This window comes from Hippoglossus stenolepis, chromosome 20 (assembly GCF_022539355.2).
Source record: "Hippoglossus stenolepis isolate QCI-W04-F060 chromosome 20, HSTE1.2, whole genome shotgun sequence".
Classification (NCBI taxonomy): Eukaryota; Metazoa; Chordata; class Actinopteri; order Pleuronectiformes; family Pleuronectidae; genus Hippoglossus; species Hippoglossus stenolepis.
In genome coordinates, this window is record NC_061502.1 from 13886544 (window position 1) to 13914096 (window position 27553).

General features: G+C 42.3%; 1 protein-coding gene across 2 annotated transcripts; it reads left to right on the top strand.

Moving 5' to 3' along the window:
* The first annotated feature begins 181 nt into the window (after positions 1–181).
* Positions 182–27280, top strand: afg1lb (AFG1 like ATPase b). 2 transcript variants are annotated; one of them, XM_035144655.2, is made up of 14 exons: positions 182–221; positions 652–801; positions 1037–1239; positions 4544–4598; positions 4744–4845; positions 5098–5225; positions 10001–10100; positions 14496–14554; positions 22277–22359; positions 23271–23341; positions 23687–23787; positions 24678–24818; positions 25672–25779; positions 26301–27280. In XM_035144655.2, the coding sequence occupies exons 2-14, from the start codon at positions 687–689 to the stop codon at positions 26376–26378; spliced, it is 1344 nt and encodes a 447-aa protein (XP_035000546.1). In that variant the 5' UTR covers positions 182–221; positions 652–686; the 3' UTR covers positions 26379–27280. The 2 variants fall into 2 exon arrangements, with proteins under 2 accessions (XP_035000546.1, XP_035000545.1); XM_035144654.2 differs by having other exon boundaries at positions 26360–27280.
* Positions 27281–27553: the final 273 nt, after the last annotated feature.

Genomic DNA, 27553 nt, shown 5'->3' on the forward strand with positions numbered 1-27553 from the left:
GCAGAAACATGCATTGTTTTATTGGACAGGACATATTTAGTGAGAGTTTACATCCACGTGAATATGTTTTGGTGTCATTTTGATCTTTTACAAGGCTGTAAAGCGTAACCGCTCGTTTTATTTTGAAGGCAAATCAAGCAAGTTCCGGCATCGCTCCGTCTGTCACCATGACTTCCGATCAGCTGAGACTCACCTGACGCTGTCCGGACCCCTGCTGCTCGGTTTGTTTACAACTCGCCAGCGGGCACATTACTTTATTTACCAATATAAACATGTTTATATTATATATATATGTATATATGTATGTGTACACTCTAAAACTGTTATGGTTCATAATATATGAAAAATACAAGCGATTAACAGGCTGGAACTTATTATAATGCAGATAATTTAATTGTAAAAGATATTTTGAAATAAGAAAAGAGCTCCACTTAGAAAGCAACCAGCATAATACTCAGAATTATAATAATAATGATAATAATAATAATAAACAAATATATAATGAAGTTATAAAAGCAGTGTTCTGTATGCACATACATGTGTTTTTGTTATTCCACCGCCATCATTTTTAATGCAAAGAAATGATTTCTGATTCAGGATGTGCTGCATTTAAATTCCCCTGCATCCCTTGTCCTGTCTTGTATGTGTCAGGGAATGTCAATAAAGCTTCAGCGTTTCAAAACATCATGGCGGCCTCCACGGTGCCTGCAGCGCTCAGATGCTTCATGAAATGTTTCCTCAAAGACTCGGCTCTTGGCTCCAGGAGGATTTGCAGCCCGTCAGTGAGTCGCACGGGGAAAGGTGCGTGTCTCTGCCTCATGTTGTGGTGAACGATGAAGTCTCTGTGTGAGATTTAAGATGTTAAAGCGTCTCCTATGTAGTGCAGGTGGCTGTGCTGCCACCATCACAAATACCCTCTGGGTTATTATCTTGACCTTAGCGCACTCTCTGTCCACTCTGATTCATTGACTTTAATGGAATCAGGGTATTTTTTTAAAAGCAAGTTAACACGTGTCTTTTGTTGAAATGCTTCCAGGTCGCATCAGTCAGAGGACATGCACCTCATCCTCCTCCTCCTCCTCCTCTTCATCATCATCTGCTGACTGTGTTGCACACTATGATCACCTCACTCAGTGTGGATCCCTGAGGGAAGATGCTCAGCAGAGACTTGTCCTGCAGCGGCTGCAACAGCTGCAACACGACCTGAAGAAGTACAGCAACAGTACTGGATTCATGGAGGTCTGTGCCTATACTGACTCATATGATAAATCTGATGCTAATATATTGGCGATATACATGTTAAAACATTTGGCCAGGATTTATGATGTGATTCCTATGAAACATGTGCACACACACTCCCAGAGCAACAAGCACTACCTGTCTCACTGTCAGTTTGACATGTGGAGTTGACCTATCGTGTGTTAACCCCCCCGTACTGTTTACTACTGCTTCACATTGGAGAGAGAGCGAAGGAGGGCGGCCCAGCTGCCAGTCTATGAGTGGAGAGGGAGAGATCACAGTATATGGATGGCAATAGGATTTAATCAATACGTAAGAACTTATCGGCTGAAACAGAATATGCAACTGGGAAAACAAAATGAGTCCATATTCAAAATAAAGGGAATTTCTCAGTCAATATGTTCAGTAGTTAATTAACTGAAACACAACTACCACTCTCAATCCAACCTCAAGGTCCACTTACTAGCTTCCTCCAGAGCTTTCATTTAATGACACAGAGCGTTCATCGTTACATGGACTTTGCTTCATTATCCTGAACGTGTCGGCTTGATATCAGATAATAAGATAACAGCAAAACTAATGCGGATGATATTATCGCAGCTATTGAACCTGTATATCAAAGTTCAAGTTCAAAGTGTTTTATTTGTCGTATACAGTCCTGTACGGGAAATTCTTCCTTTGCCTTCCGCTACAAGTACATCAACAGATCCATGTGACGGACGACTGAGCAAACTCCATTCATGAATGAAGACCATGTGATTCTGTTGAAAGCTTATGGAACAGCTCTTAAGTTGACATTTTGGGTCAGTGAATAGTTTTTTAAGGGACGGTCACTTTTTTTTCCACTGTGGGAATTTATGAGGGCTCTATATAATGAACTTAGAAGTGCCTACATAAAAAGACCCCAAAAATATTCTGGTGCTCAAATAAAACTAGTGGAAATAAAAAAATAGTGCACATGCTAGAAAACAAAGTGATTTTTGACACAGATTAGGATTTACATGACATCATGGCTTTTATTTAAAGGCTTTAAACAGTGTAGCATCTGGACTCCGGTTCTGTTATAAAGCCCCATTGACGTCTAACATATGGAGGGACTTCCCAGAGGCCACGGCACTGTACTTGAGTTGTATCGCTGATGGTGGCCATGGGGCTCAGGTCAAAGGGAGGGTAGGGGTCTGGGAAGTGTATTGTGCATGTGAGTTTTGGAACGGCGTAATGTAGGGGGCTGTTGTTGTTTTTAGGTCAGGGGAGCTGACTGTCTAGTATTTGGTGGTGGGAGTGTTTTTTTTTGTTGGTGAGCTGGCACAAACACACAGGGTTAGGCAGAGATTTTGGAAGGCAGCAGGGCAGACCTCCCGCTGGGTCCATCCCGGCACCCCTCTCACTCTCTCACCATCCCCATGCAGTAATGAGGGGATCCCCATTGTCTGGGCCATTCTTGTCCTTTTTGCTTTTGATTCGGGACTCTGACAAATACTTTGGTGTGAGGCTATCAACACCCCCCCTCTCTCCTTTTGCACCTTATTTCTTGCGCCGGCTCTCTCACACACACACACACACACACTGACTGCAGTACTTATGCAATTATTCTGGCTTGAATCAGGTCATACCACTGTCCTTTCGGTGTCTGTTCTCTCTGTGAAAGTGCCGCCATTGTCCTCACTAACTGACCAAGTCTGTGAGGAGAGTACACTTGACTTAATATTGACCCAATGTGGCGTGGTTTTGCGGATGGTCGGCTAACAATGGGCCATTGTTTGGTGGGAGCCGCACTCTCCAAGTCAGACCTGCATCATGGAGTCGTCCTGTACACGGTCGGCCTCCAGCAGGATGGTACAGTTATATCAGTTAAACCTCGACTCGTTAAACCGCTCTATTAACCTTCCTATTGAGAGACACGGAGTCTCTGGCTGTTGATAAACATGTTCAAACGCAGGTTTCCCTGAAGTAATTTCAAAGCCAAAGTGGTCATGTCCTGCATGTGAACTTTCCACTCATGTGCCAGGCTATATCCTCCACCAGGAGGTGAGACAAGGCCACAGAGCTCAGCTAGACAGAGTGGCTGAGGGGCAGCCTTGTCCTTCTCCACTCTGCCGAAGCAGAATGGCTTCCAGCCATTACTGACAATTACCCCACCATGCCAGAGGGCAGCTTGGGAAGTCAGGGAGAAGTCACACACTGTTATGCCAGAGCAGACAGGAAAGGCTTGTTGCTTTTCCAATATTTCACTCCGGCACAGGACAGGCGGTGGATGGAGAGACGGATGGATGGAGGGGGGTGGATGGGGGAGAGATGAAGGGGAGGAGCGGGGAGAGGGCAAAGGGAGAGGATGGGTAACAAGTTTGTTTTTTCATTTAGTTTTCATCCGCCATTGTCTGCGTTTACCAGAGTCAAGTGCTCCTTGTGCGGTGGACACCGAGTCCCGTCCCCATGGAATACTTACTAAATTAAATTTTAAGAGGACAATCCTTTCATTTAGTGCTGAGTTAATTCCAAAGCTATTTGGCGTTGCCCAGTTACAGAGAGGGAGAATCATCAACCGCACTCTATAAATCCTGTGTAATAAATCTGTCGTTTGTCCTCCTGAATATATAAATACGCCACAAGTTATCATTACATGTCATATTCCAGCTGATGCATGTGTTTACGTGGCTCTGGAACTCTTTAGAGTTATTTGGCTTTACTCGATATTCTCAGCTCGGTCACACAGAAGACTTTTTTTTTTTTTTTGAAGCAAGGATCTTTTGATGATAGGAGGCAGGCAGCACAATGACTTCCAGCAGCACCTCAATGCAACAGTACCGTATCACAATTAGCAGCGCTAAACAGACTGCACAGACAAGTCCACTCCATCTTGTATGGAGCCTCATCCAGTCCTCTCCGTTTTGTCTGACAAATCCCCCCATTGTTCCTCTGATGATGCTTTTCTTTCGTGGGAACCCTGGCTTGTCTTGTTGATTAGATCCCCTTTGTCTTCCTCCCCTGCAGTGGGCGAGTCTGGAGAATGTGAAACCTCACACTGTAGTGGTGGCTTAATGCCTCAGCATACTTTGTTTATTAAACGATGATTCAGTTGTGTATGGTAATGAATATAACGCAGTTTATTTAGGTCACCCGTTATATTGTCTTGTGCTTTTAAGAGGGAATTAATCTATGCATGAATTTTTGGATGACCCCGGTGATTTGGGGTTAACTGTTATTATGCATTGTTGTTTTTTTAATGACGAGCAATTGTTAAAAGTTCTGATATAACACAAGCTCACTGTAGTTTTTACCTTATTTTTCCTTTTGTTATCTCCAGAAGGAAGAGCCCAATCCACGACCACCCAAAGGTTTCTATATATATGGAGATGTTGGTAAGATCACATTTAGAACATTGATTTTTATCACACAAATACATATTAATAAGGAATTTTATATGCTGCTAAACCTCTTAAAAGATTTATGAGATGAGGATATAAGTGAGAAAATGACTTTGTCCTTATTGTCACTCCCTTTCAGGCACAGGGAAGACCATGCTCATGGATCTGTTTTACTCCCACGTGGAAAACAACAGTAAAAAGAGAGTCCACTTCAATGGCTTCATGCTAGACATCCACAAAAGTTAGTATTCTCCTCCCACTCCACTGTGCTAACTACTCAAGGTTGGCTTTCGTGACTTCACGGAAGTTTTCTGACTCTCCGCTCGCTCCAGATCCTATATTTATCTCGGTGTTTGTCCTGAAGCCCCGCTGCTAATTGTCTACCATTATGCATACAGGTGAAATTATTGCTTTATTCAGTGTTGTCAGCGGGTTTGGGCTGCCGATGCAGGTGTGCTTTAAGACGTGCCTGACGTTTGTGTACTGCTTAAAGGGATCCATCGGAGGAGACAAAGCCTGCCAAAACGAACGCTGGGGAATATGTTCACCTATGACCCCATATCGCCGGTTGCCATGGAGATCAGCAACGAAACCTGCCTCTTGTGTTTTGACGAGTTTCAGGTGAGCGAGTGTGTTGCATGCACTGTTTGTGTCTTTGTGTGTGTGCGCACAAGCCAGTTGTTAAAATCTTCTTGAACGTTAGCTCCAAGCAAACAGACGATATGAATTCGGAGTGTTTGATTCAAATTTGATCACCTTAGGGCTGTGCAATAAAACAATATCAATAATTATCACAATATAATTATCAGCAATAGCAATATAATATACGTTCAATATATATTGATATACCACAACCTTCACTCAGGAGCCAAAAACTGTCTTTAAACTAAAATAACAATGTGACTTTTTTCATGATAATTATTGATATCGACTGATTTAAAAAAAAAAAAAAATATTAATATGATTTTTGGCCATATCACCCAGCCCTATATCAACTGCACACATTTTTTTTAAACAGTAGCATAAAACTAGTGCAAATTATTAATTGATGCTGATAAATAAACTAGTAGCTAATAAAAGACTAGATAACAAGAATTTTAAAAGATAATCAAGTTTGCATACACAAACAGGAAAGACCATTCTTAAGGATTTTCTTTCTTCCATGTGGGAAACGACTGTTAAAAAGCGATTCTATTTAAAAGTCTTCATGTTGGACATCCACAAAAAGTTAGTATTTCCCCTCCTACTCCCCTGAACTACTGAGGGTTTATTGAAGTTGTAAATAGAAAAAAATGTCAGGATGTTAATGCTTATGTTGAAAATTCTTCTGTTTGATCGTGCTGCTCCAGGTAAAACAAAGTTAATTCACACCGACAGCAGGAATGGGATGAGATGTTTATCTTTCAGCATGTGCTGGCTTAATTATTTGGACACATTCAAAATACATTTATATGAATATGCTGGTGCAACAGCAAGCCAAGAGCAGATATTGTTCATGTTATTAAAATGAATGTGTGGATTCCATTCCAATGAAAGCTCCTGGACAATAGACTTTGGCAAAAACTCACACAAGAATTTTGAGGAAAGTGGTTATTTGACAGTTAAAAAAACAAAACATTATTTTTGATTCTTCTTTGTTGATAAGCCGTTTATCTGCGTTTATACTAGATTTTCTGATCACTGTCCCAGCTGGTGTCTTTCCTGTCTGGACAACTGTGGGTTTCTGGTCATCATGTCCCCACAAAAACAGGACTGGGGACATCTAGTGGGCTTTTTGAATATAGTTTAATTGCACAATGACTTCCAGCAGCAGCACAACATTCTCTCTGTAGTAGCATATAGTAAAGAGGTAATTTAATACAGAGGATTAATATGTGGCAGACTGTCAGCAGAGTCAATGATCTCCGGTTGCTTGTCTACACGCTCACATTTTCTCCCAAACCTTCACAACCAAGTCATCTGTATTTTTTGTACAGTAAATACACACAACTAAAAGGCACCTTCAGCCATTAGTGCTGCAGATTTCTCTTTATTTTACCGGTTTCGTGTCAGAGAGAGAATCACGACTGAAGCTCTCTCCATTCTCTGCCGCGTAACCACTCATTCTCCGCTGCAGAGAAAGACGTGCGCCTCTGTCTTTGTCATCAGCAGCCAACACATCTGTCTGCAGCACATCGCTCCTCTCGCTGATATCATTACAGTTAATGCCGGGGGGGGTCAGAGGTCACGGAAGGTGCGCTTTCTGTCTCTAATCACTCTCTGTGCATCTGCGAGGATCAAGAGCAGCTCCTTTTCATCCACCCGTCTTTCACATTTTAAACCTGCGCCGCTTGTTTGTGCGTTCTCATTGATTTGTTTTGTTTGCCGTCGCCTGCCTCGCTGTTCTCGCTCGTCGACTGTTGCTACCGGTGAATGGAGGGGGAAACAAGAAGACATGTGCACGTTGTTTGTGATGCATAAACAAGAGGTTGCGAGGTTGCGAGAGTTGAGGGGGGGTCGATGGGGTGCGGCGGGGGGTGGCGAGGGTCTATACCAATCAGCATCCTCCTCCACTCAGCCATGCAAATGAGGCTCTGGGTATCAGTCGCTCTTCTGCTTCCTTAAGTGAGTGGAGCTAGAAAGCGACTGGCGGCGGCGGGTCAGATGGATCTTATCCTCTTAAATGCTAATGACATTTCTCCATTCTCTTCATTAGCGCCGTGCCATTATCAGTAATTTGTAGCCCCCCTCCCTCCTTTTACGGCCCCCCCGCCCGGCTCCCCTAATGAATACTCGCCATTGAGAGGTCGGAGATGGAAAGATGGGGAAGAGAGCGAGGAGGGACGAAGAAGAGTGAGAAGAAAGCGCTTGAACGTCATTGTCTCAGGGCCTCAGTCACTGTGCAGCCTCTGTGAAATTGCTCATAGGTTGTGTACATAAAGAGGTGTAACATCAAAAGAGGTTTAATTTGGCACCCGTGTGCCTCGCCGCAAACTGACAGCCGCTTGAGTAATTGGATGCTCATTTAAATATCAGCATTGGCGGACGGAGATTGCACCATTATTTTTTTGTGCTCCACAAGTGCAACATCAGGCCCCTCCACCTTTCTCATTCTGTGGGTACCCATTCTCTTTCCCTCTCCCCTTACCCATTCAGCAATCAATATTGCCCCTCACACTATGCCCATGTTGAGGGCACATGAATAAACAAATCCAGGTTGTATAAAAGGTCATTTTTAAATGAGTCTTTTGAAATGAAAATAAAATCCTGCGGTCGGAGGAAATGGGGGCCCCTTCAGAGAGAGACACAGCCTTGGCTTTCTGTTGCTTCTCATTACACACACACACACACACGTACGCGCACACCCACTAATTTGATGTCCCTAGCCACCTCTCCTTAGTGAAATCAAGGCTTTAACACAAATGTTAATCAAGTATTGGCAAGGGCAGTGAGGCTAATAAGCAAAAGCAGAAGACTCTCCAGGGTATGAAAGGAGGCATATGCTGTGGGTATGGCCGTCAGAAGTGCCTGTTATGTACAGAAAAATAGGTAAGAGGGAGTAAGAGGAGAGGGCGGGACGCATGCATCACTGGGAAGTCCTTTCCTTTTTATCCGACACATCCTAAACCTCAAAAGGTTTCATTCAATAATGTGACATGTTAACTGTAACTTCAGCGTCAATTCAAATGTCAATAGTTTAATATTCATCAATGTTACTGGGTCGTCATTTTTCACCACCATGTTAGATATTACCATGCAGCAATAAGTCTGTAACAGAAGATCCTTTTTATAGTTGAATCATATTAGAGGAAATCTTTGGAACCTCCGCCAAAGAAGGTTATGTTTCCATCAGCGTTTGTTTTAATTGCACAGATATACTTGACAGGTTACCACAAAACTCAGTGGAAGGATGTGCTCTGGGTCAGAGAAGAACCTCGAGGGCGTTATTAGACATTTTCATTGATGTTTCAGAGAATAATGTGAGGATGTTGATGGAAAAGAATGAGGCATTTTTACTGATACAATTTGGTGCAGATCTAAATATAAATCCAGATCTAGTGAATTTATATATAGTTTCATCAAGGAGCTTTCAGGCCTTGGCAGAGATATGTGCTCTACTGAGTGTCCTTTTAGTTTGTTACTTAGCAGCTTTACATATAAACTACAGGACAGATTACCAAGGAAGGATGCATTATGGTTCAGGGAAGAAGCCATAACATTTTGACATTTTCATAAATCCTGAGGGAACGATTCAAGGATTTAGATAAAAAAATCTGGCATATTTTGAGGACTGATATCTATGAGTGGGTGAAATTAGCAATTTGATTTGAATTTAATGGGACTAGTGTTGGGCCTTGGTGGAGGTACTTGCTCTACGGAATGCTATTGTAGTTTATTATTGTATTCAATATATAAGAATTTGCATGAAACCTGAATCTCCTGTTAAAGGATTTAGGTGTGTGGATTTTCTCTTTTTCAAACATTTTGTGATGGTTTGTTGATCTAGCCCCCTTTGGATTTTGGATGTGCGTCTCGTTCCCATTTTTATGACGTTAAATTTCAATGAAAGCGACAATAAAAGCTTAAAATAATAAATTTCTTATTGTGCCAGTCTGTCATCATGCGTAATCACGCGTGTTATATACTGTACGTGCTGCTTTGATGAGTGCGCGTCACATGGTAACATGATTTCTCCCTTCATGGATGTTCAAAAGAACAACAGAGGTGAAAGGGGGCGAGATGAGAGACGAAGAACAAAATGAGAGCACTGGATCATGAATAGAAAGGTCAGAGCTCTTCATTTAACAGCCAGCGACTCGTAAACGTCCTTGCTGCGGTGCTGTCATTGACCGCTGTTTATTGTGGACTCATGGAAATAATGTCGATGAAAAAGGCAAAGGACGGTTGAATTGAGTTTAGTTTAGTATAACCTGGTAAAGCCTTGTCTACTGTGCACACACACACCGTTTTTTATATCTGCCTGTATATGCTCATCTTGGATGGAAGCTTTGTTTGCCGTCGTGACCCCAGTCTGGACTCGCATTGCTCCGTTTTTTATTATTCTTGTTTTTCTCCCTCTTGTTTTCTCGCTTGCGTTCAGTCAGTCTCGCGTCTGCTCAGCTGATTAGCCTCAGGTCCGCCGCTCTGCCTCGGCTACTTGTCCTCAGCAGAAAGCCGCTTTGTGACCATTTACAGTCAGTTCAAGTGGTTTAGGTGTGCACGGATGTGTGCACGTGTGAATGGCCATGACCAGACACAAAGGATTGAATGAGCACACCTGAATGACACTAATCAACATGAAGTGTTAATAGCATGGTTTGACCTCACACACACTCACACACACATGTGCAGTGTGGCAAGAAAAAGGTAAACTATACACTACATGAATGTGCTTCTTCTTCTCTGGTTCTCTTCAGGTGACTGACATCGCTGATGCCATGATCCTGAAGCAGCTGTTCAAGACGCTGTTCAAGACCGGAGTGGTGGTGGTGGCCACGTCCAACAGACCCCCCGACGGTATGAGGACAGCCAGGGTCGGAGGACATATGTGTTGTACTTTTCATTTGCTTTCAACCATCAGTTATACTGTAATAGCATTAATCTTCTTAATTTGCTATTCAAAGCTGAGTCTATTGTGAAAATAATATTCCAGAACTACTAAAAACAACTTTAAAAGGTTTACAATTAAAAGTAAAGGGAAAGTTTTAATGTATAGTCTCTAGTTAATCTATGCTGATGGTGAATCCATTCATTTACTTCCACCTGAATATTTTTGCCAGGCCGAAAGATTGAACCAACACCAGCAAGTTCTTCCAAATGCGGCACTGACATAGAAATATATAAACATATCGAAAGAAATATAGAAAGATGGACATTGAAAGTAGCAAATACTACTTCCTCCATCAAAATGTAACACTTTCCTTATCCCTTCTCCAACATACTGTGTATGTATGTGGCCATTTTACTTTCAGCCTGAAGTTGTTTCCAGTTTCCTGTTTTACAGTCTGTCGGTTAATCATTCAAATTATAAATCCAAGTAGTTTTGTAGATGTTAGGAAAATAAATCGTGGTATGAGAAGTTCACATACAGTGCCTTGCATAAGTATTCACCCCCTTGGACTTTTTCCCATTTTGTACTGTTACAAACTGGAATTCAAATAGACTTAAATAGACTTTTCCCATTTGATCAACACAACATGCATAGTACTTTGAAGGTGCAAAATACCTTTATTGTAACACAAACAATAATGAGAACAAAAAGTTGACATCTGTTGGATGCATAAGTATTCACCCCCTGAGTCAATACTTGGTAGAACCCCCTTCGCTGCAATTACAGCTGCAAGTTTTGGGGTATGTCTCTACCAGCTTTGCACATCTAGAGATGGAAAGGTTTGTCCATTCTTCTTGGCAAAAGCTGAAGCTCAGTCAGATTGGATGGAGACCGTCTGTGAACAGCAATTTTCAAGTCTTGCCATAGATTCTCAATTGGATTTAGGTCTGGGCTGGGCCATTTTAAGACATTAACATGCTTTGATCTAAACCGTTCCATTGTAGCTCTGGCTGTATGTTTAGGGTCATTGTCCTGCTGGAAGATGAACCTCCGCCCCAGTCTCAAGTCTTTTGCAGACTGCATCAGATTATCTTCAAGGATTGCCCTGTATTTGGCTCCATCCATCTTTCCCTCAATTCTGACCAGTTTCCCTGTACCTGCTGAAGAGAAGCATCCCCACAGCATGATGCTACCACCACCATATTTCACTGTTGGGATGGTGTGCTCAGGGTGATGGGCAGTGTTGGGTTTCCGCCACACATAGCGTTTTGCATTGAGGCCAAAAAGTTAAATTTTGGTCTCATCTGACCAGAGCACCTTCTTCCACATGTTTGCTGTGTCTCCCACATGGCTTGTGGCAAAACGTTTGGTTCAGCGTTGTTTGTCTGATTCCAGTGAGCAGCTCCTCTCTTTGTTGATTTCTCTCGTGGGACGGCCTTGTCTTGGAGGGTTTGCGGTTGTGCCATATTCTTTCCATTTTCTGATGATGGATTTTATGGTGCTCCGTGAGATGTTCAAGGCTTGGGATATTTCTTTATAACCTAACCCTGCTTCATACTTCTCCACAACTTTATTCCTGACCTGTTTGGTGAGCTCCTTGGTTTGATTGTTTGTTCAGTATTACAACTCTCAAGATGTATTATCTGGTAGCAGACAGGTGGACCCTATTTACTAATTCTGTGACTTGCAAATGTGACTTGTGAAGGCAATTGATCGCACCAGATCTTTGTTAGGGTTTCACAATAAAGGGGGTGAATACATATGCACTCAACACTTTTCAGAGTTTTATTTGTAAATCATTTTGAAATCCATGTAATATTTCCCCCCACTTCCAAATGATGGACTATTTTGTGTTGGTCAATTACATAAAATCCCAATGAAATAAATTTGAATCTGTGGTTATACCATGACAAATGTAGAAAAGTCCCAGGGGGTGAATACTTATGCAAGGCACTGTAAGTCAGGGTTGACTGCTACCAGGCATCTTTTGTGTTTTATGGCACAGATGCAAGCATGCTAGGAATTCTAGGTTTTATAGAAAGCTCAGTTCAGGATTGAGAGAGCAAAGACGAACAGTAAAATATTCCCTAAAGGTCCACTTAACGATTCAGTAAACAGTAAAGATATTCTCCCTGGAGCTACAGGATATACATAATATTCCCGGATCCTCAGTCACTGCTTCTGCTCCTCCTGTGACAAACTAACATCAACACATTCGAAGGCTGTTTTAACATCCACCCGCATCATTAACCTAATAGATTTATCCAAGTGCTGAACTCCAAGCAAGAATCAATTGAGCTTTAACAGGACCGCACCAACTGCTTCCTATTAACGACGATTAACCAGAGGAAAAAAGAGCGAGAGGAACTTTTGATGCAGCTCTCACCTGCAGAGACACATGACGCAACCTTCACTTTGATGTTGCATTTAGCGCCCAGCGGAGTGAGGCTGCAGGAAGACGCTGATCAAGGTGGAGATAAATGCATGATGTGCCATCTGACGTCTTCCTTTCTCCAGGAAGATGTCGCACATCCGTAAGTGGGCACGGAGCAAGATGGCTCTCGTAGACAAAAACGCACGCCTCCGATATTTACTAGCTATTAAGAACAAAGCGCCAAACCATGAAAACTTAATAGAGAGCCTACTTGGTATTAATTACATGGTTAATGGAAACGCTGAAAGCCAAAAGAGACAACCAGACATGAAAGGCATACATTTCCCACCTTTATTGATGTGGAGATGGTGGTAGCAAAAAGCTCTGGATGTGTTTAGAGGCGGAATTTAGAGATGGGATTCTGCTAGAATGTCTAAAGCAGTGTTTTGTTGTTTTTATGCACTAATAGAGTTTAATGAGATGGGGAGTGGGAGGGAAGATGGCGTCTTTAAGGAGAGGAACACTTTCACAGGACTTCACATCCACTTTATGTTAATGGACTGAGCTCTGAATACATAATTTAATTGACGGTGTCCTGCACGCATCACTTTATAATACTAAATGCAGCCTCGTGGTAAATATTCATATGAAATAACTTGTAATGTGAGCGAATAGTCGGACATTTTGGTGAATTTGCTCATTTGCTTTTATGCTGAGAGATCGATGAGAAGATCGAGACCACTGTCATGTCTGTGTTGTAAATATGAAGCTGTCATTAACTTAGCATAGCATAAAGATGGCTAACCTGGCTCTGCACAAACTCAAAGAATAGACTGTTCAAAGGAAAGTGCCTGAAATCTATATTCTCCACTTGTTGCAAAAAGAAGTCTATGAGATAATGAGTCTACTACTCACTTGATCTTGTAAGGTCAGTTTACATTTTCACAGGAGTTTTGTGTTCTCTATCTCTAGTTTCAAGTCTCTCGGCCATAGGGACCAGAGTCTTAATCCAGGTTTTATTTTTAGTCCCTGTCCGTGGGGCAGTACAGGAACCTTGGGGATGGGTTTTGTAGCAGTGATGCCTGATCAGTCAAGTTCTCTCAACGTTTTCTTTCAGCCTGTCGGTCGCTGCAATAGCTCGTAAAATCTGTCTCCTTACTTAAAGTCTGGTATTTTGGGTGTTGATCGATATATAGCTGCAGCATTTCCCATATTTTACCCCCAGTGTGGTAAATGGCATCACGTAATTTATATATTTAGCCACAAATATATTATATGATTGAACTTAATGCATTAAAACACATTTGACCACAATAAACTAGAAAAGAATGAGAAATGAATGAGCTTCGGAGGTGCTGGTAGGCAGATCTAGTTTATTTTCAGTCTCGAGTGAGTGAGGATAACGAGCTGCAAGTTGTAGCTTCGTATTTACCGTGCAGACGTGAGTCCAATTGATCTTCTCATGTAAGTTCACGTCTCCCACGCAGCACAGTCCATCACAGTGTCGGAGTCCTACTGTAGTAAGCTGGAGCCCAAACATCAACAACAACCACCGACCACTTGTTTGCATTCGCAGCTGGAGTGAGCTTAAACATCAGTGTGTGTTTGTGTGTGTGTCTTTGTGTTTGTGTGTGAATCCCTATCTGTTTTATCTGTCTATCAGGGATGCTACTTCAGATGTAATTTGTTCCAGCCGAGCTAATTGAAACCTCCATTCAGCGAGCTGCTGTGGACATTGTCCCCGCTGAAAAGGCGACAGTCCTTTCTCTCGCCACCATTGTTTGGGAATGTAATGAATTTTATGTTGCTGCCGCTGCCGGTAGAGAAATCCATTTTTCTCCCCCTGTTCCCAGTGCTTTTGTCGGGCCTCCCCCACCCATCCTTCAGTTCATCAATAGACACTTTATTTGCCAATCTGTGGCGGGGGAATGACATTATTAGGAGGCTAAACAGCAGCTCTAACACAGGCCCTCCCCTCCTCTTTCAGATCTGTACAAAAACGGACTTCAGAGGGACACCTTCCTACCTTTCATCGACGTGCTGAAGGTAGAGACAAAGTCATCTCTCTCTCGTCTGGTTAATTTATTCACTTGTTTATCACACACACGTACACACGCTCGCATGTGTCCCTGTATGGCTTCTTTTTTTTTTTTTTGCGAGTTGCTCCTCGGTGGTTTGATGTTTTCTGCTTCCTGGATGCCTCGCACATGTGTCACAAAGCTGTCTTTGATCACTGAGAGACTCGCACACGCAGGGAAAGAAAGAGAAAGGTAGGGAGAGATGGAAAGAGCCCGAGCGAGTAAGCACAGGTAATGTGAATGGGACGTGGGCGGACGGGCAGAGTGACTGACCCAGACTGCTTGCATTTCAAAAGTAAAGGGGTGGTGGGGGGGAGTCAGAGGAGAGGAGAGGAAAGAGGAGCGATACGGCAGTTAGCATTTCTAGCGGGAAAAAATCTACTTTGCAATTTAAGCAGGTGGCGCCATTATCTCGCCTGCATCTCAGATGATCATTGATGTGCTTGGAGTGATCGTGATCATAAATAGTGGCATAATAATTTGTTGTCATGCATTTTGCAACAGAGGAGGGAAGCATTCTTGCACCTTTTGTTGGTATTCAATCGAAATAGGTGAGCAGTATCCCACGGCAGCAGATTATGACATAAATGCAAAACATTTTTTAAGGGGGTAGGAGGAAACAATTAGTCATAGGTCCCTCACCATGCCCACTCCTCAAAAGTTAAACACTTATACATTGAAAAGGTGAGGTACAGTAAGCAAAGGGCTCAATTCTACACTTACTTTTGCATATATCATTATTTTATGCAACTGCAATAATGTGCACATGAATGTCTTTAAGGTGTAGCATCTGAGCAAATTAGGTACATAGGTTAAGATTAATACTTTTTCTGCTATTAAAAACTCAGTTGCTACATACACTTTGCAAAACCTTTCACAAACATGATTGAAGGATATTAAATTCGACTTTATTGACGAGCCTTATTGGCCTAAAATCCCCACTACTAGTCTATTCCTGACAGTTTCAACACCAGTATGATCCCATGACGTGAACCTGTTACCTGTCACGTCACATACTCAGGGTTATTCTTCTGCAGCATCCTGGCCACAGGCGGTCTCAGGGCCACCTGAGCTTCAAACACGCAAACGTGAATGTGCCACAACCGGGGAGGCCTCGGAGTCACCCTGCTCCCGACCCACTCACCCAGCAGCACCCTTGCCCTCTCTAATCCACCCTCATCAAGGTCCTGAATGCCTGTTGTCCCTCTCTGCCCCGCACTACCTCCTCTCTTTCAGGGTCCCATGTTCCCCTTTGTGAGGCCATCTGGTTTTCGGGGTGTTTTTTTTGGTGGGGGGTGGGGGGTGCGATGGCTTCTCTATAGCGACCTGTTCTGTAAAGTTGGAGCGTGTTTTAGCGGGGTCACGCTGCTAACTAGCTGACCCTTAATAGATTGAATTAATACTCGCAGGCACTGACGGTGTGGCTCCTGACGCAGCTCGCTCCTCTGTGCGCAGGCCCCAGCCTCTTTCAATGGGGCTGTTGAAAAGTAAAGAAAATAGCCTCTGACCTCTCCTCCCTGTCACCTGAGCCGGAGCGGTAGAGGTTAATCCTTCGTCTCTGGACGCCTCGGCTGAGGTCTTTATTTAACCGTTGACTTCTGATTAGTTGGGACCCCTTTTATTCCCCCAGCGCCCCATCCTCCTCCCGAAAATAATCCAACTTCCTAATCTTAAAGATAAGAAGTCAGATCAGGCAGCATTTTTTTTAAGTAGATCCACTTGCCAGGCATGGACATCACACAACTTCTCCTCCTCCTCAAAAGCTTTTAGTATGTTTACTAGTTTCTCCATTCACGCAGCCATTTGTAATTTCTCGTCCTTTTTAGCATCACTCCAGACTCCATCAGGGAATCTATTCACTTGTTTCGCCTTCTCTTTCTCTGTATGGCAAAGCTCAGCGTTCGGTAAAATACAGGGTTTAAGGGCTTTTCTTTTTCTTTTTTTTCCTTTAATGGACACTGCCAGTATTGTAACTAAGACACTCTTTCTCTCTCAGAGACCGTCCTCTCTCTCCACTTCACTTTTCATCAGCCGTCCTCTCTCTACCCCTCTGTTCCCGCTCTTTATTCCATCACTACCCTGCTCCGCTCGCTGGCTTTACTCACCCAAGGTCAGGTCTCTGTATTTCTGTGGCAGAATAGTGACTTTATTTCCCCCCCCCTCGGCGTGTTCGGTTGCAGTTTGCCGCAGTGCTGCAGGAGGGTCTCCCGGGGGTTTCGATGTTGTGGGTGTTTGTAGGGGGGGGGGCAACATGACAACAACCCTGAGTATCTCTGGGCTTCCTGCTGTTTTAAACTCTTCTTTTAATCCACTCTCCTTCTCCTGTTGTTGTGTCTCTGTACATGCTGTAATTGCTGTGTGGCGATAAAAGAAATGAAAACAGGATGATGGTGAAGGAGAAACTGAGGAACGAGAGGGATGCGGTGCTCCGGTGAAGACCTTGGTTTAAAAAGAAAAAAAAAAGAGAGAAGCGCTTGCTACCAGTTCAAGTCCAGGTCAAATCGAAATGGATGTTGATATTTGATGACTGTCATTGTCTTCCCGAGCATTTAATGGCAGGGCAGTGCCACTCGGTGTGCGTCTCGAGGGCACAGCGCACTTCTTTCACATTCGTCGTCTCTTGCCTCTGAAAAACGAAACGATTTTAAAAACATGACAAATCAATTTTTCTCCCTTTCAACACGAGGAGCTCATTCTGGCTCTGTGTTCATTGTCTGCATTGGGATTGATTCAGTTACCTTGGCTTATTTCCTGCTGCCAAACTGATTTTTATTTCTCCCTGTTTTTTGCACAAAGTCTGTGCACATGTCAGATGAGGGTAATCATGCGCACACACGCTCTGGTTCTTTTAGATTTGATGTTGATCTTCTGCCCTTTTTTCACTTTTGTAACACCATGAAGCTGAAGAAGCTGAAGTTTTAACAGATTATCTGTCCTTAAACCAAAAAAGGTCAAATTTTGGTGTGAATACAGATGTTCTTTCTCACTTTCTCTAGCATTGTGAGCGTTTTTCAACATTTTAATAATTAATCGATCTTGATGGGGGGGGAAGAGATGTTTAGTGGACTGATATTTATGAGTCTGTGCAATTTGGTGCAGATCCAAATAAAAATCTGTATCTAGTGAAATTTATGAAGAAATGGAGGTGGGTAGCTGACAAACTGTGTTTTTTATACCTATTGTTGATGCTGTTGGTGAAGTTGATGCAAATTTTATTCTGGGAAATTCTACATTTTACTAGAATATCATAATTATGAAGTCAACACTGCTGCAGATACCTTTTTATTGTATAAAAACCTGTTAATGTACTTTCAAGTTTTTCTGAAGTCAAATTTTAGGAATTTCTCAGTTAATTAATCGTATACATGTTAAAGCAAAATTACAGTTATGATAACTAAACAAAATCATTATGTTAAATTACCTGTAGTGGGACTAATAAATATTTATCTCATCTTATTCTTTGAAATAAAAAAAAAGTGAGTTCTGCACATGTTTAGACAGCAGCAGCAGCACAGGAGCTAAAGATGCAGCTTTAGTTTCACATGATGCAATGCAAAACTTTATTTTGATGAGGTTGATACCCATACTCAAAACAAGGTTTAAAATATGTGCAGTTGTCCCAGCGCTTCCTTGTCCCACATCTAAAATATATCTCTACCAGTGTTCCCAGCATAGTCTGTATACAGGTATTCAAATGTACTTCTGCATATAGGTTTTTGTGGCTCCAGAGGGATAGATACGAAATCTCGTGAATTTGAGGAGTGCAATGCTATCTACCTGTTGGCCAGGTACAGGAAGCACAGCCTCTGCCTGAGTTTCGGACCGAGTTCGGGTTTTTTGTGGGGGCCTCCACAGAGCTCGAGGTGGGGGGTTGAGGTGGGGGGTCCAGTGGGGGTCCTGGATCACGAAAGGTGGGGCCTCCAGCTCAAAAGATGTTTCCCCAAGAGGAGCAGCCGAGGCAGGGGGAGGTTGTGAGAACGACCCCGCAGAACAAACCGTGGCTGGCCCAAGGCGGTCACACTTTAAGGGAATAGATCATTAGGTGTAATTAGGGTGTTCACATTGTCACGTAAACCCCCGACTGCACAAGAATGAATAAAATCACCCGAGTGCACCCCCACACTCACTCTCTCTCTCACTCTCACTCTCTCTCTCTCTCTCTCACACACACACACACACACACACACACACACACACACACACACACACACACACACACACACACACACACACACACACACACACACACACACACACGGCAGCTCCCCAGTTAGTGAAAAACACTTTGATGTCAGAAGAGTCGTCCAGAACTTGCCAGCATAAAGGCAGTGTGTTTTAAGCTTTCTCTCTTTTCTCCCCCATCTCTCTCTCTCTCTCTCTCGACCCCTCTATCCCTCCCTCCCTCTTTTCTTCAGTCCCTCCACACAAGGCTGTAAGACACACACGGTTGAATGAACGACAACCTCTCCCCTCCTCCCCTCTCTCTCTCTCTCACTCTCCCTCTCTCTCTCTCACTCTCTTCCCCCCTTCGTCTCTTTTTCAGCCTTCCCACCCTGCATTTCTTTGAGGCCTGGTCAATTCTCCGGGCCAAACAAAAAAAAAAAGCATCAAATGTTTTCTGCTGCCGGGTAATGAGGGAGTGGACCTCATCAGGGCCCAATAGTCAGCTATCCTTGGCTTTTGTTGCAGCTCAATGGCACCGCGCTCTTTGAAAAGACTCAAAAGCAACTTTTTGAGGAGCAAAGGATGGAGAGAGATATGTCGTCGAGGGAGTGGGCACAGAGGGGCGTAAAAAAAAAAAAAAGAAAAAGCCACTCTGTTTTCATGCTAAACGGCTGTCCTGAGGGAGCAGTGGACAGCTAGGACAATGGCACGATTGGAGCTACATGTGTTCGGATGACTTTATTCTAAAGAGCCTCTGATTCTCATGTCTGTCATCTCACTCTCAAGAGACTCAGCTCCACCTATTGGACTAGTTTTCACACCAACAGCACAAATAACTCATGTTAATTAACGGGGTGAGCTTACAGCTACGGCAAATATTTTATTATCAATTGAATCAGTTTTTTTTAATAATATTGAATATATGAAAAATGGTGAAAATCTGTAATCACAACCTCCTGGAGTTTGAGGAAATGTCTTGAAATTGATTTGATTTGAATATGTCTGAACAACAGAGCAAAACCCAATCTGCTAGTTTAATGTCGATTGACTCCCGGCCTGTTCTTTATCAATCCTCCTTAAATTAATGTTTAACACTTAATACGTCTTTGCAACAGTATAGCCTCAGTTTCACAATCAGTTAGAAAGTCAAATTGATACTCAGACTGATACTCCCTTTTACAACTTCTCCCTAGTGATTAAAGTTAGAAAACTTCTTCTGAGAGCTAAAAAACTTTTAACACTGAGCTAAACAGAGAGGCTGCCACAAACAGAAGAAACCAAAATGAGACGTTTGAGTATTGACATATTAATAGAAAAACATAAAGCAGTGATTGTTACTTCAGTAAATTCACAGTATTTCAGTATTAATACTGCAAAGTTTACATCTGTTATTGACCTTATCAGTGAACTACAACTTAAAATTAGTTAAAGAGCGAGACTAAGAGCCGATTCTCCATAAAACTTTCTGTACATAAACAGGTGTGTGTTTTGCGCAATGCTTTACAAAAATAACACTGAGAAGTAAGATCAAATCTCAAAGAACTTATAGATATAAAGCAATTAATTTAATCAAAAGATTTATTCTTTAATCAGTCAACGGATTAATTGACTGATCGTTTCAGCACAAAGAACCAGACAGAACAGTGCAGGCATTTTACACTTTGCTATAATGTATTGGTCTTTTGTACAGAATAAGCTAAAGGGACAGTGACAGGGAGATCAGGCGAAGATGCAAAGTATACTGTCTAGATCTGTGTGAGGAGGGGGGGGTGGGTGGACCACAATGTGTGGGCGGATGAAATCTTGGAGGAGTGAGAACTTGACAATCCCCTCAAGATGGATAATCAAGTAATGACCCGCGGGGCCTCAGCCTCATCTGATTATAAATAACCAATGGAATCATCATCACTGATTGTGTTTCTCCTTCTGTCCCCTCGCTTATTTGCACCTCGCGCCTCCGTCAAGAAACGCATCAGCAGTCTCTGCCTCCGTAGGTAGAGGCGCTGCACAAAGGGAGGGCGCAGGAGATGGCAGGAGAAAAGACAAACTGAGACTCTAATGATGTGGCGGCGATAGTGACAAGTTTTTTTTTTTCTTTTCTTCTCTTTTTCTTTTTGGAGGGACTATTTACCCGTTGGTGGGGTCACAGTAGGTTGATGAAATGACACCTCCCTTTTGTGCGTGGGGGAGGGCGAGTTTGTCAGGTTGTTATTAAGCCTGATTCAGCCAATTGGCTCAGAGTGGGAACCCCGTTTGTGTGAGCGGACACGGAGATAAAAAGTTGACAGCGGAGAAGAATAGAGTATTTCCGTCCCCTTGCTTTGTGATGATTACTAATTATCCTGCAGCTTAAGAGGGCCAGTGGCAGAAATTCACTGATTTCATAATTTGCCGGAGCTGTCGCAGGAATACTCAGTCAGCTAGGTGATGGCTCGGAAGGGGATGATACGCAATTCCTTTCTTATCTCTGATGGAGCGGCAGAGATGATTATAGTTTGTGCTGCACCCGCTGACATGAATCCTGTTGACGTTTTACACCATCTGGAAAAAGTCTGATTTTTGAACAGCGACAGGAACAATAGATCATCTCAATAAACCGGGGAGAAGTGACGCATGATCTCAGAGGTGTCAGGGTGACCAAATGAAGCAGCGACACAAAGTTCTCATCTGAGAACAGCAAAGCAAAAAGAAACAAAAGTGTTGGTATGTCCAATGGGATTGTAAAGTGAAAATCTGATGTATTAGAAATTCAAGAATTCAGATCACTGTTAAAAAAGCACTGATTCAGATATGAAGGGACAACAATCAAAACATGATGGCAGATAACCTGATATCATCTTCTGCACATTTTCTCCACTTTTCCTGTTTCAAATACACACTTTACATATTTCACTTCTGCCCATTTCTTCCCCAGATTCGGCCAAATGAAAATAAACTTCATTCTCCAAAGCTCAAGGTGAAATTCAAAACGTGACCCTTGTTCAACTGTTCGAAACCCAAAGATGCCGTCACGTTAGAAGAGCAGCAAATTCTCACAGCTGATGTTTTTTAATTTTGGTGGAAGAACTATATTAGATGATTATGTCAGATTTAGATTGACCCATATTATTATTGCAGTGTTAAATATTATAATATAAATCTAATAATATTATATGTATTATACATATAATGAATGAATGAGAAATGGAATAAAACGCTGGATTATACTAAGAATACATCTCTTCTTAGTATAATCCAGTGTTTTAATAATTACTTTTGAAGGATGAATGGATGGATGTACTTTATTGATCCCAAAGTGGGAGATTCCTGTGTCACAGCAGCAATGCATCAGACACATAACACGCTATACAAAATATACGCCTATATTCAACTTAAACTCTATAAAATACAAGGAATAAAAAGTATAATAATGTACATAATATAATCCAATCACAATATATGGAATATTTGCCCTTTTGACAGATTTTACAGACTGTGTTTTTGTGTATTTGTGTTTTTGTGTGTGTGTCTGTGTGTCTGTGTACAGGAGCACTGCCACACCATCTGCCTGAACAGTGGGATTGACTACAGGAGGCAGGACAAGACTGTGTCGGGGAAACTGTACTACCTGTAAGACACACACACACATACACATATATATATATATATACACACACACACACCATGGGGTCTACTGATCCTGACAAGGTCACAGTTTATGGTGGAAAAAGTGAGTAAATGCACACGTATGCACTAATATCTCCTCCATTTGCACCTCTGTTTGCAGTCCAGCTCAGAGGTGCATCTGGTAAAGAGTCAACTTTAACCTGTATCCTCAACACACACATACACACACACACACACACAGAGGAAATGTTTGCATGTCATCGAGTTAGATATTTTAAAGGACAGACAGAGAAGTGCAGAGAGATGGATAAATGGGGAGAAGCAGACTGGGAGATTTATAAAGACCCACATTATCCTGAGAGACCCATGAAAAGAACGAAAGAGGAATCAATAGGATGTGAGAAAAATGGTGGAGCTTAAAAAGCTAGTTTTCTATTTTCCCCAATTCATATACGCTGCTAGGAAAACACACACACACACACACAGGCAGGCAGAAGCAGCATGAATGACACTGCTGCTGCTCATCGGCGCACTGCAGCTCTCAAGTGCGTTCGTCTTTTCACTGTATGTAAATAGAGCGCATCACACCCTTTTACCTGGAGTTAAAACACAAGCACACATACAGACACAAACACACACTTTAAAATCTCATTTAGCCGAGCGTTCACTGCCTAATGCTCGTGTTTAGAGCCTAACATTCTGGAGTGAAAAGGCACTCTCCCCTCGCTCTCCCTGTGCTCTTCTCGATGTCAACGTTTGATGTGAACACTTCAGCGTTATTAATTTCATATCCTATTATTTCTCCTCTGTTTCGTGTGTTGTGTGTGTGCGCGTGCGGGTGTGTGTGTGTGTGTGTGCGCGCGCGTGTGTGTGTATGTGTGTGTGTGCGCGTGTGTGTGCGCGTGTGTGTGCAGCACAGAGGAAACTGGTGCCGAAGCCTTCTTGGATGCACTGTTTCAGGATCTGGCTTCAACACAAGAGAGCTGTAAGGAAGTTAAAGGAAAAGTAAAATGTGTCAATTTATGACGTCATATCAATAGCAACAGATAACCTTCCTGGCGGAGGTAGTGAGGAACCACTTGTTGATATCGTTGGATTTATTTTTGCAATAATATATGAATCTACTTGTTTTTGTTCCACATCAAACATCCTTTTTCATTTTTGTTGAATAAGAAAGACGATGAAAATCTTCACTTCTCATTTATACGTTATCTGAGATGAACTTTTATTCTTCCATCCTTCATAGATTTATTTTTAACGTAGTGACTCATCTGTACATGTGATATGACTGGAGGGTCACCACTACCGTCGGGTGTATGTGTTTCCATAGTAACAGGTCCTCGGGTGCTCACGGTGCTGGGCAGGGATGTGACTCTGGACAGGACCTGCGGCTCCATCGCCGACTGTACTTTTGATGAGCTGTGTGGCAGAGTAAGTGTTTTTATCCAAATTAGATTCATTGAAACGCACAAAACTCAACATAACACCATCTTTAACTATAATCACTTCTCTTAAAGTATTTACAAAGAATTATAGAAGCACAAGAATCTATCACAGACTCTTAGTCCAACAGTTTCTTTTTGAGAGACACAAAACACGAGCAACGACCTCTGACTGAATTCAAACCAGATATTCCAGTTAGACAGAATGAATTTTGGACCACCTGAGAACCCCAGGACGCCCTCGTTCTTTTTTGACTCGCAACCGCACACACTCCCGCACGCACACTCACAAAATCCACTCATCACTAATCAAAAACTGCGCAGATTCAAAGCACTTCTCCTGCCTCTTTATTGCCTCTGTGTTCTGTCTCTTCCCTCCTCTGCCTACTCATTGTCCAAGCCTCTGCTCTCGAACTGAATCACCTTCCCTCCATCTCAGTCCCATTTTCTGCTCAATGTCAAAAAGCAAGTCTATTGACAATTTTGTGAATAGTTGAGCCCATTGTGCCTCAAATAAAGCGGCGGGGTACAGTAATCTACAGTGTGTGTGTGTGTGTGTAAAGTCTCAAGTTTGATGAGCAGCCGTGGGCTTTTGCAGGCATCCCAGCCTCAAGGCTTCTCTCGACATGTGTTGGCACATCCACATCACTTTTGAGAGCAATCATCCTGAATGGCAAAGAACCAAGGACAGGGACTAAAATGACATCAGCCTGAATCTTTTGCACAAGTTGCCGACATTGCACAGTCGGCACTCAGGCCAAGTGTAGATGCTGCAAAAATCCTGTCTGCGTGTTATATATATATATTGTGACGTGCTGCTGTAGATTAGAAGCTTTACTCTGGTGTGTAACCTGCACTGTTGTTGTCGTCGTTTTCCAGCCTCTTGGTGCCAGTGACTACCTGGAGATGGCGCGGCTCTTTGACACCGTGTTCATCCGCCACGTTCCAGTGCTGTCGCTGAAGCTGAAGGACCAGGCCAGACGTTTCACCATCCTCGTAGACAACTTCTACGACAACAAGGTATTCATGGGCTTGTTACTCGGCGGACGTTCACGTGGTGTCGGGGAAAAATGGGGAAAATGTATTCCCGAACGCCACCTCAAGTCTGAACAACAACTCAGAAAATCGACAGAAATGTTGGTGTTGCTGACGTCTGCCCCTGTAAAGCAATGAACATAATTTTACCATCACCTTTTAATGTCAGCTTGTTAAATGTTGCACTTTTGTGCCTAACATTATACTTTTTATCCAATGTAGACCTTTTTATGATTAATGTGCGAATACATTTTTTATCATTTGACTTTCGATGGTATGTGCTGTCAATGTGCTTAAACACATAAATACAACACACGTTCTTTACAGCCTCTGTGTTTTTTTCCAAATTCCGATTTCTATTTAACATGTGAGGGCACTAATCTACCACTACATCAGCCTCCACTCTATCTGAAGTCTTTCTTATATACTAAAACGTTTATATATTTTATATTACGCATGCTAATAAAAGGTTTGTGGCTGAAACTGACATAGATATTGATCAAATGTTCATTCAGCACAGCAACACATCATATTTACCTCTCGTTACCATGTTAGCCTCACGTTAGCTGACTTTCTATACACTGTACATTTATCAATCAGTTCCATATTAAGTCAAAGAAAGAAATTTGATTCTGTAAAAAAGTCAATATTCACTTAATTCATCTCAGGACTGTAATAAAAAACCTCAAATGAGCCTGTAATATAAGTACTGTCGCCGAGCCAATGAATGAACGGCTTACTGCTTTCATTTAATATTGATCACAGGAAGCAGATCTACTCATTAATAATATAGAGAGTTGCATCCATATACAAACTGTGTCTGTCTGATGTGTCCCAGGTGAGAGTGGTGCTGCTGGCGGCCGCTCCTTTAGACCGACTGTTTGTCCACACGGGGGGGGACGACGAGAAGGACCGACAGCTGCTGGACGACCTGGGGCTCAGCGGGGTGAGATGACGTCTGCTGCAACAGACGTTAGAACGACAGGAAAAGCATCATCCTCAGTCAAAATCAACACAAACCTGAGTTTTCCCAAAAATCACATCACTGAATCGTCTTAGACAGTTCACATGAGTTTGTAGCCCCTCAGTAAGGATGCACACAGTACATAAGGATACAGGATGTGTGTTGTTTAACTTGTTGTATTTGTCGCTTATCCAAACTAGTCTGCGTCCAAGAGAAAGAAACTGGCCCCGACCCAAAACTGACAAGCTTTCTGGTTTTTGTGTCCGAACCTGACCTGAGCCTAATAGACAGATGTGACTCTTTCAACTTGCTCAGTTTGAGGTTTTATTTAAATCTTTCATATATATTCATATTCTATCATTTGAGGAAACTTTCGCTGAGAATAAGTCCCACAGTTTAAGTCTTTTCTCTAATACAATCTTCACTCTCACATACCTGCCAGTCTGGTCTTTTGATCACAGGCCTGCAGCTCTAAACCTTCCTTCTTTATTCACTATCCTCAGTTTGGATTGGATTCGAGTGCATCCGCTGCTAACCCCCTGTGTCGGCTCCTTTTCTTCAGGATGCAGCGGAGCGTCTGACTCTGTTCACGGCCGAGGAGGAGATCTTTGCCTTCCGGAGGACCGTGTCCAGACTGACGGAGATGCAAACAGAGTCATACTGGATTAAGGGAGACCGCTGTCACAGCACAAAGCAGAGGAACACCTAACATCCACTTCTGACTGCCACCATAATTATATACCTCCAGACAACACAGTACCTCAATAACCACTGATGCTGTGTAAGCAAAAGCTTCACAAACAGAAGAGATCAAGTCTATTTTGGGCGAGCGAAGCGAAATGTTTTTAGGGAATAAGCAGTAATTTACTCCAGTGCATCCAGGAAAGGCCTGAAATCCACTGGAAATATATAACTATGTAAAACTGGATGTTTTCCTTTGGTTCTGACTGTGTTTGTTATATCTCTTTACTCTCTAGGTGGTTTTCTCTGTTCTGCTCTCAAGAACTTATTTATTCGAAATAACATAGAAACCTCTCCAGCTGGTGTGAAAGCAAAACTATCAGCTGCTTTTTTTCAGGCAGAGAAAAGCAGCTTGGAAGTGTCCTTGACAACAGTTGGCTACCGCCCTCTGGTGGTGAATGTGAAAAGGGTTAAATGTTCCCAAGCTTTTTTTTGTTTCTGCAGCTCAACTGTATGATGCCTGATATAAATATTTATAACATGCTTCATGAATGTATTCAGGGAAATGCTGAACCACCTTCATGTTAAGACCAGTAGCTGTCGGACTGTGTTTATGTATTAAAAGTCTGAACTCTAAAGAAACTAGATCTGATCTTAAATCAGGTTCTATTTTGAGCACTGTACTTTGTTCTCTATTGAAGATGGAATAAGTCTTACATTGGTTCAATTGCAATTTTATTAATGAGAGAATGTATAATTAAATAACATGGATAAATGTAACAAAATAAAATCCTGCTTATTGTACTGATAATGATGCTGCAACAGAAAAAAAAACCTTTTATCACATTTCATCAGATTTTGCACATGACGATTTTACTTCACGTAATCCTTACCAAAACATTTGATATTGCACAATTAGCAAATTTATGTAGTTTTTAATTTAGTGCATTTTGCAGATAATTAGATATACACTATCTAGCAGTATTTTAATCTATAGTGGGTTTTTTCCTCAATAGTTGATATAACTAAAATGTCTTCCAAACTTACCACAACATCACAGTAATATAAATGTAAT

Excerpts from the sequence above, each read along its gene's own strand:
- afg1lb (XM_035144654.2), top strand. The coding sequence starts at position 687 with ATGGCGGCCTCCACGGTGCCTGCAGCGCTCAGATGCTTCATGAAATGT. Across the intron at positions 4,846-5,097 it reads CATGCTAGACATCCACAAAA|GGATCCATCGGAGGAGACAA; the intron begins GTTAGTATTCTC and ends TACTGCTTAAAG. Across the intron at positions 14,555-22,276 it reads CTTTCATCGACGTGCTGAAG|GAGCACTGCCACACCATCTG; the intron begins GTAGAGACAAAG and ends GTCTGTGTACAG.